General features: G+C 43.5%; 1 gene segment (V, D, J or C); it reads left to right on the plus strand.

The window, feature by feature from the left end:
- Positions 1-2,484: 2,484 nt before the first annotated feature.
- Positions 2,485-3,051, plus strand: LOC100727481 (immunoglobulin heavy variable 3-23-like). The segment is given in 2 exon segments: positions 2,485-2,590; positions 2,702-3,051. Coding segments are annotated over 2 exon segments (396 nt in total).
- The last annotated feature ends 7,214 nt before the right edge of the window (positions 3,052-10,265 follow it).

The raw sequence follows: 10,265 nt of genomic DNA on the forward strand, positions 1-10,265 counted from the left end.
AGTGCAGGCAGTGAGCTCTGCAGAGTGGGGAAACTGCAGAGCCTCCCACAAAAGCGACGCCAGCATGAGAGTGGGACTGAAACCCACACAGTGTAGCCCCTGAGCCTGGTGTCTCACACATCTGTGTGGTCTCTTTTGTTGCAAGATCTTGACTTGTAGAGCCATCACCATAAAAAGCGGGGTCCAGGACACTTCAGGCTGCAGGTCCTTTCTGTAGGGACCCCTATCACAGCTGCACCCTCAATACCTAGGAATGGATCTGCCAGAACCAAGTCCAGTGACATAAAGTCACAGAGAGTGGAAGCAAGGAGTATGACTCTGGATCACAAAGGAAATGTGGGTCTAGCTGGGTTTGGTTGATGTTGATTTTGTTGTCCTTTCTATGCTCGTATTGGGAATGTGCATCCCATATCAAGCACACCTCTGTATTCAGGGAGCACTTAAATTATATAATTTAATTTCAGAAGTACAAACACAGAAATGCCAACCACAAAATGTCACCCATCATTTATGTAAAGGGTATTTACATCAGATTTTAATTTGGTACTAGAGAGATTGAAAGCTTTGGGGTCATTAGGAAAGATTAAAAGGACTTCAGTCAAAGATAAAAAGAGGATGGAGGAGAGGATTGCAAGATGGGATCTGAAAGCCTTGGCTCTCAGGATTTCCATATAGAAGCTCATGCATGGGAGCTCATGGCCCCCTGGAGGACGTCATTACCACGTGGATTCTTTCTTGAGAAATTTGCCTGGAAGAGTCAGGAGTTCCTAGATGAAATCAGGGCTCTTGAGACCTGAGGTGATGTCTTGTTTTGCCTCTCTGTGATGGAGGGACCCAGTGTGAATCTCTTCCCGCACTGAGGGTGTAGAAACTAGACAATGGTTGAAGCACACAGCTGCCTCTTGCCAGACACCAACTCTGTCTTTGCCTGTTCTTTAACTCTCAAGATCCATATTTCATTTAAGTTGCTCCTTGTGGGGTAATTTTACAGCAGTCATTGACATAATCAACTCCTACGTTTCTGTATGTGTCATGTTAACACTCTGATGCTTCAGCACACGCAGTCTTAATAATCCAGGAATTGCTTCCACGTGAATCACCTGATCACATGGCCTAGGCTGACTTTGGCCTAGGTCCATAAGGTTTGCTCCTCTTTATTATGTAAACCTGATCCTCAGGTTTACAGATTCCATGTTTTAATAGCCTTGTAATTTCATTCCTTTTATGTGTTTATAAATTATGAAATCAGCGAATTCAGTTTTGTTTACGTTTGTACTGTGTGTATTTTAAAAACAACTTTTTGATGTGTCTATATTTTGAAGATGATGATGCCTTTGTAACAATAATAAGCTTAGAACACTTAAATGAGCATTAACAGACTAACTGAGGAATTGATCTGAAGTGTCTGACAATTAATTTCTTCATTATTTTTGCTTCACAGGGCATGAAAAGGCCTGAGAATCAATAGGCAACTAGCTTAACACTGAGCTGTAGCCCCAGCTTTCATTTATGTACTATTTTTAAGAGAATCAGCATAAATATCTGTGAATGCTGACTCATACAATCATATATAGATATCTCAAAAAAACATTGTGTTAAACATGACTAGCATTATAGGGTATGTGCTCATAGTGTAAATGTTGAAATAGGAAAGTTAATGTAAAGCAACCCAAGGAGGGTCATGAGATGCCTGCGCATGGGATGCAGGTGTGAAGCAGGGGAGGGAGGGATTACAGTGGAGCCTCAGGACATCCTGAGGATGATGCATGAGTTTACTTCTGTGATTGTGTGTATACAGTTGTACAAGTGTTCCTGTATGATAATACTTCTGAGGTGCACACTTTTTTATGGGTAGTTTATGTGTTACATCTGATGAAGCTATCACAAATACACAAAGTCTCAACACAGAGAAACAGTGAGAGAGTCAGTGAGAGGTGAAACTAAGAAACTCAGTAGCAGGCATCCACATGGACGAAGGTTCTGTTTTCTCTCAACAGACAGCAGAATTCATCAAACTCAGTGTTCTCCCTGTAGGAAAAGAGGATGAAAGTCACCCCAGTTGTGTGTGCTATGTTCAGGCCCTGGAACAGGAAGTAGTTTGTTCACAGCTAGGGAAAGCATAGTCCCAGACAGTGGGGAGGACATTTACAGCATATCAGCTCTCCTGCAGGAAAGGAAAATGTTCTCAACAATTTGATAATTTTATATATTCCCAGAGGAGGCAAATACAAATGAGCATGTTATGGATACGTGAAAAATAAAAATTGGCAAAGAGATTAAGACCAAGAGTTCATCACATAATGAGTTTTTCTGTTGTCTTGAATGACATAATTGCTACCAAATGCTATTAGCACACTAATATCAGATGTTACCTCTGCCCTCTCTGGGCTTTTCATGCCCACAGCTGTGTATTTAGCAGGAGGCCATGCAAATAGGGCCTCCTTGTACTCAAGAAAACCAGCCCAGCCCTTTCCCTGCAGCTCTGCAGAGGAGCCCAGTCCTGGTTCCCACTCGGTGAACAGGACTAAGAACAGACAGCTCATCATGGAGTTTGGGCTCAGTTGGGTTTTCCTGTTTGCACTTCTGAGAGGTAAATTCCTGAGAACAACAACAAAAAAAATGGAATGGCAAAATGGACGTGACTAGGATAAACAGTGGACATGTGTGACAGTTTCCTAACAGGATGTTCTTGTGTTTTCAGGTGTCCAGGCTGAGGAGAAGCTGGTGGAGTCTGGTGGAGGCTTGGTGCCACCTGGGGGTTCCCTGAAACTTTCCTGCGTGGCGTCAGGATTCACCTTCAGTAGCTATGGCATGAGCTGGGTCCGCCAGGCTCCAGGGAAGGGGCTGGAGTGGATCACATCTGTCGGTACCAAAGGTAACACATACTACGCAGAGTCCCTGAAGGACCGATTCACCATCTCCAGGGACAACGGCAAGAACACGCTGTATCTGCAGATGAGCAGGCTGATACCCGAGGACTTGGCAGTGTATTACTGTGCAAGAGACACACTGAGGGAACATCAGTGTGAGCCCAGACAAAAAGCTCCCTGAAAGGTCCCTTATGCCCAACAGAGGTCGCTGTGGTGCGTGGAAAGAGAGCTCCCCAGGAGCAGGTGCAGAGAAGGAAGCAGGAGAGTGAGGGTTTCCTGTGGCCTCTGGAGTTCTCCACTGTGTTAAAGTCTTAGATCCTCAATCATCCCACAATGAAGTATCCAAGTTCAAGGAAAATTTCTCTGTTAAATGGAATTGCATAAGTACATAAGAAGTCTGATTTTTTTTTTCCATTTTCTGTTTATGAATATTACGGGCAAAGAAAACTTGCACCCATCTCAAAGGAACTTGTGCACTTGTGAAGTTAATTTTCTACTCACTGTCATATTCTCATCATCTAAAGTGGACCTGCTGGTTTAGCTCGGGTGATGAGGATCTGTTTCATGCAGTAATAAATGCTTCAGATTAGGGAATTATATCCTTACCTTTCTTCTCCATGGTTCTGAGAATGCACAGCTCCCTCTTCTCTTTGACCTCCTGATACCTGGTCCCCAGGATCAGTCCAAGCACTGTAAGGAGGCCTGAGCTTAGGTGAGGAGGAATAGGAGCAGCCTAATTGGACTCAGGGCAGTGTCTGCGGATGTTGATGTGCTCTTACAAGACAAGAAGGCTGAGCAGCACTTGGCCCTGTGCCTTTCTTTTGCACCTTCCAAATGAAACAATTTATAAAATACAGCAAAACCATTCTGTATCATAATATCTCTCTCTCTTTCTCTCTCTCTCTCTTTCTCTGTCTCTGTCTGTCTGTCTCTGTCTGTCTCTGTCTGTCTGTCTCTCTCTGTCTGTCTGTCTCTCTCTCTCTGTCTCTCTCTCTCTGTCTCTCTCTCTCTCTCTCTCTCTCTCTCTCTCTCTCTCTCTCTCCCTTTCCTCTTATTAGTTTGCTCAAGTTCCCAGCCCCAGGCTTGCAAAGTTAATCAAACAATTTAAATGTCAAGTTACTGTTTTACTTCAGTTGGTAACATCTCAGTCTGAACTGCATCCTGTCACTTATGTGTGTGTTACTGGGGGCAGGAGGCAGGAGTCTGCATGCTTCTCCCTTGCTGAGAGGGTATCCAGGAGCACATGCAGTGTGGGGACTGTACTGCTTCCTGCTGTTTTTTTCATCAGGCCAGGCCACCACCCCCTGCTATCTTATGCTTGCGGGGTTCCTGAATTCTCTATCTCTGTGAGTTTCCACCCACCGTTTTGACCCTTCCTGTGTCCGTTTGACTCACCTCAGTCTTTCTGCTCTCCCTCCCTTTCCTGTAGTCAAAGGTCTGGACAGCAGGTGAGGAACAGTTCCTCCTCTGCTGCTCACTGCATCTCCATTCTCTTGTAAGTGTCATCTATTTCTTACTCATCTCTCAGTTTTCAGTCTATCAAGAAAAGAGTGGAGATTCATTAAGGTGAAATCTTCTGTCTTAGTTACTTTTTACTCATCGCTGAGACAAAAATACCTGATGTCCAATATTGGGAAAGGAAAGGTTTATTTCTTACAGATTATGGAGGTTTCAGTCCATACTCACTTGGCTCCATGGCAGGGTGGCATGGCAGGGCCACAGTTCATGGTGGCTGCAAACAGCAAGCCAGAAACTGGCAAGAGAGCAAGACATGCCTTCTTCCTGTAATTACTTCACATCCTGGCTCCACACCTATGTGAGTGTAGCACTGACACCATCAATCCAAGCACTGTACAATGAAGCAATCACAGATGCATAATATAAATACATGAGGCCTAGGGTCCACCGACACAAACAATGACACCTTCCATTTTTATAGTCTGCATAGTTTTTCATAAACAGATTCCTGTGATTCTGCCTTGAAGCATGTTTTTATCTCACCAAATTCTGTACTTAACAGTCACATGTGTACTTGTAAATTTTGCTAAAACAATCAAATATGACTTAATCATCAGGAATATCACTCTTATCAATACAGTTTGTTGAGATCAGTTACATAGTTAACAGCACAAAATCACTTGCAAACACATCCATGGCTCCTGAAGGCAGAGTGGAGCTGACATTCTCATGCACAGTCCCCATCTCTCAGATGTGACTAAGGACCTTACCCTCATACTCATCCCCGTAGGCTCACCCACCTCCACCTTCTCATTCTTCTTTGCTCCTCAACTAGACCAGCATCCTCACTGATGTGTCCTGTGTTTAAGGACTGAAATTTCATGTTCTTGATATGATGTCTCAGGGGCATCTGTTGTTTCCCACCCAGGACATGAACATGTTTGAGAATATGCCCTTACCTGAGATGGAGTATGATCCTCTCCATTGCACCTTCTTAATAATAGTGATCTGCAGATTACTTAAAATCTGAATAATTTTATGGGTTTTCTTCTGTTTCATCCTCCTGGGTTACTCAGAGTTCAGTCATGATTGTGCAGATATCATCTTCAATTTGAGACATTAGAAACCTGGCTCAAGTAAGAATTCAAATTTAGAATTAATGTTGCAAATTGGGTTTCAAAGAAAAGTACTGAACCAAAGTGGGAGGAACGTGGATCTCCTGGGTGTTCATCTCACCATACACCTCAGCTGAGCATTATTCAACAACACTACCACTCTTCTGTGTTGCTATGTCTCTGAATTCTTGACATTACTGTTACAAAGAGCCTCATTTCTTCTCAGAAGTGTTTCACAAAGCTCATCTCCAACCCTTAGTTTATGCTCTCATCTCATCATGGAGGGAAAAGTTGATCAGTGAACCATCCTCACGTCCTAAGCGTGAAGCCTAACACCATCTTAGACCCTGATTATCAACTTCCTCCTCATTGATACTTTCCAGGAGTATTCCTCTTCCTCTTCTTATGTCAGTGTCTGTTCATTCTTGGATCTTCCCATCAGAACTGTAATATAATGTAGAATACAGGCAATGCTTGTCTATAACAAAACCCACAAAAGAAACATGCACTAACATAACGTTAGCGATCAAATCCTCAGACATTCCAAGGCTTTAGCAGAGCTGGTGATGCCCTCCCCACCACAAGACCTTTTGCATAACTGAACCTTTATTCTTCTCTCTATAAAATACATGTCAGTCTTCATACAAATCCATCAATGTCGTGTAATTCATAACAGAGATCAGAACTGTGAATGCAGAAGTAACTCTAAGAGTGATCTCAGAGCAGGGAAGTAGAGGGGTCTGGTATCAAAGATTGGAACCAGTACCCACCCAGAGAGTAACACACTAGCCTACTTCTGGATGTCACTGTTCTCCTGCTTGGACTCAGAATGGTTCTACCTGCTTGTCCAGATCCTACCCTGAGAGTCCCTGGATAATCTGTTAGTCTAATTCTCCTTACTACTGTTGACTGAACTGTTACTTGAGTTTGACCACTTGATTGTGAGTAGATTTGAGAAGGGGGAGCAAAAGGGTAAAAAAGCAGAATGCGTTATCTTACTAACCATGAGGATTGCAATCATTATATACTTGGAATATGTACTCATGAAAAATATCTAAAAAACTAAATTAATGTAGAGCAATATGCTAGACTGAAGTCGCTGTTCAGGAAGTGACTTGGAGAAATAAGAATTTCAGAAGACATGGATACAGATCAGTCAATGCATTGAAAAGATAGTGCACTGAAGGGCAGGGACCCATCTCAGTCACAGGTGTGACAAAACAGTACAGTGGATTTTGTGTCTTGTGGATCACAGGTGAAGATTCTGTTGGCTTTCCCCTTTCCAAAGTAGACAAATATCACTCATGGCAGTGATTATGATGTTGTACATGTGTTTTCTTGCTGAACAGGTCACATACTGAGTAACACTTACATGCAGCATTTGCCACTCTTTACCTTGGTGGTCAGAATGTGAAATTTCCATGCTCAGGGTCTCCGAGTGAGGAGGGATGATGATGGTCTCTGCTCTCCAACAGGAATCCTCAGCTCCACTTTCCTGACTCAGAGATGAATTGATAGGAATGTCAGCTCAACCAGGAATTCTTTATGGACATCTAATTAATGTCAATGGTAGATTCCATTTGTTGGGTGTGACCTTAGAAAATCTCTAAAGCATTTACTATGAAAATTAGTGCAAAGCAATCATGAGAGTTCTTGCTGTATTGTACTTGAAAAAATTTTCCTGAATCCCCAATGCACCAATAGTGAAAATGAATTGCACACTTCTGGCTAAATAAAGATTGGAAAGTCAGAGATACGTTTTAATTTTAGGAACATTGTCATCACGAGCATAGGGTTTATAATACATAATTGTTTAACGGGACAACTATAATTAGGTAAGCATTTAGAATTTAGGAATCACCTCCAGGAAACAAGAGAAAGTGAACTAGAAAGGAAATTGCACCTAGAACCTACACAAGGTCAGGTGGAGAAGGGACCTTTAGAACAGACAGCCTCCTTCCCTCCTCAGGGAGGCTTCTCTGTGATGGAGGCACAGGACACGCATCCTCAGCTCCACTCTCTGTGGGTTCTGATCAGATCCGACGTCCTATGGATCACAGGATGTCTCAGTGTCCGAGGCAGGAGAACCTCTCCTGACACCTTTAATGGTGGTGAAGCAAGCTCTCCAGTAGCATAAAAGTCACCAGTGGGGAGAGATCTGGGAGAGGAGGAGGAGCAGGATGTGCTCATCTTTGTCCTGTGGAAGCAGCACCAGAACCCTGTGTGAGGGCAGAGTCAGGCTGGGAACAAGAAGGGAGCAGAACTGGCAGAATCTGGGGTGGAATCAGGAAAGAGAGGTCATGGCTCTGTTTCCTCCACTCCAGGGAACACAGCTTCCCACCTCTCACAGACATGGATGCTATGCGATGGCAAAACAGGAGATTCCTTTCTGCAGCATGAGGATCAGAAACAACTTGGCCTGTGCCTCACCATCCTAAAGGAAAGGGACCTCCCTCACACAAATCTGTCTCCCAAATCCAGACTCAAATTCCTCTCTTGGGATGTTGGAGCTGAAAACTCCTTCCTCAAACACCTCTAAGATCGCTGCAGAAGGTAAAGATGTGGCATAGAACATAAAATTTCTGGGTCTTCTCCTGTGCCTGGTTACAGGTCCAAACGGTGAGTGTCCTCAATGTCAGACATGGGTCCATGAGAAGGTTAAGAAAGCAGTTGGATGATAGGAATTTCAGCCTTGTTTCCAGGTGTCCTGTCCCAGGTACAGCTCCTGGAGTTGGGTCCTGGCTTGGTGAATCCCTTGCAAACCCTGTCCCTCACCTGCACAGTCACTATAGCACAACCAACAACTATGTATGGAGCTGGATCCATCATCTCCAGGAAAGACCCTGGAATGGAGAGGGGTCATTGGAAGGAGTGGTGACACTGGCTACAGCCTTTCCCTCCAGAGCTGCATCTCCATCTCCAGAATCACAGTTGAAAACAAGTTTTCTATTTCGTTGAACTCTGTCACTGAGGAAGACACAGCCACTTATTACTGCACAAGAGAAACAGTGCATTGATGCAAGTGTGAAGCCATACATAATCTCGCTGCAGGGAAACTCAGGACCACTGGTGGTGCATAGAACAGATTGCTTTAAGGAGCCAGCTTCCCAGCAAGTGAGGAGAAAATGTTTGAGTTTTCTCTCCAGTTGATTCAAATGCCCATCAGAGGCCCCAGGCACAGAGCTCCTAAGAATCTTTTGACGTGCTCCATTTCCAACCTGAGCCAGTTCACCCCACCATAGGTAACCTGGTGGGCCCCAGCTCCATGTAGTTCACCATACTGGTGCTGAACTTAGTGAGGACACCTGATAGAGCAATGCAGCCCAGAACTCCTGCACTCACGCCAGCCTCCCACCTCAGCCTCCCAAATAGCTGGGACTATAGGTACGCACCACCACACCTGGCTCCCAAGAATCTCTTATATCTCTGGTCAGACGGTGTTATGTTTACATGGACTGAGGTTTCTTTCTTCCTTTTTTTTTCTGACATCTATGTCCTAATGGATTGCACAGTAATTTTTTTTCAATAAAACTATTGATTATAACTTAATGGCAGGTACATTCTCTTTAATTTTTAAGGTAAGTTTATTTTAGCTGTTAAATTATTTTTTAAAGAGTTTAATGCTTGATAAAATAAAACAAGCTTTTAGTATACTAGAAAAGTTCTAGCGAGTACAATGCATATGGTTACTATGTACAAGTTCACAATGAAAAGCTTCGACTTCCAAGGAAAATATTGTTGGACATCCTGACTATCTATTAACCTCTAAGAAATTTCCTAGATGTCAAATGTTTTCCTTGACTTGGAAATAAATCAGACAATTGAAAAATATAAATCAAACTTTCAGTGTGCTGAGAAACATGAAAATACTGTCAGAAGCTCAGTCATCTGGACTTTGGGAGTCATTAGTAGCTGTAAGAGTTCAACAAGCAGCATGAAACATTGTGGCTATTTACACTTCAGTCTTCCAGGACAGGTGCTGTAGGTTCCTAGTTGATCTTTCAATAAAAAGCTGTCCCTTGTAGTGTCAGAACATGGTAAGTGACTCACAAGGCACTTTTCACCAGCTCATGGTCTCCATTCCCAAAAATGATTAAAGCAGCATGGAATTCTTTACCTGCCACATAAATTTCCAGTCCTCTTCCAGGATAAGAAATAAGAGGAGAGGTTTCACACTGGATCAGTGCATCACTGGCATCCTTCAAGCAGGTACTCACTGGAAGGCAAAAACCATCTCCACCTTTGAGCACTTCACACCCAGCAATGGTGCAGGGCACCAAAGCACACGTGAGGTTGTTCTTCCCACTCTGACTGTCTGCATCCTTTAGCAGGGAAAATCTATCTTGCTGTAATCCTTCATACACTGCAAGCTTCTCTGTAATCTGGAATATATCAGTGGCTACTTTTGCATCTTTATTCCACTTGACTGGTCTGACATAATTAACTCCCTCCAGGAACCCACATACAGAATCTTCCTGTGAGCCAGATGGCATTGCAGCTGAGGGTCATCAACATCGATAGAATTTGTCAGACACTGCAGAGTGAAGACATGATTGGCAGTGCTGTGCACATGAAACATCACTCATCCATCTGAGCTTCGTATCTGAGCTGTTGCCAGGGGTATTTTGTTGTGCTCTACCATCCGGTATCTTTCATACAACAAGTAAACCGCTGGACCTGGCTGTGTAGTGTTCTCTCCTCTATCACTTTTGTTTCACAGTCTGCCCTGTCTGAGTGCGTAATCCAATGAACCATGGTGCCACTTTAACCAGTTCATTATCCACAGAGCAGACACTACTGTACCAGTGTACCTCTTTGTCCC

Source organism: Cavia porcellus, unplaced genomic scaffold (genome assembly GCF_034190915.1).
Source record: "Cavia porcellus strain 051 isolate PalLab524CR breed Dunkin Hartley unplaced genomic scaffold, mCavPor4.1 scaffold_8, whole genome shotgun sequence".
Taxonomy (NCBI): domain Eukaryota; kingdom Metazoa; phylum Chordata; class Mammalia; order Rodentia; family Caviidae; genus Cavia; species Cavia porcellus.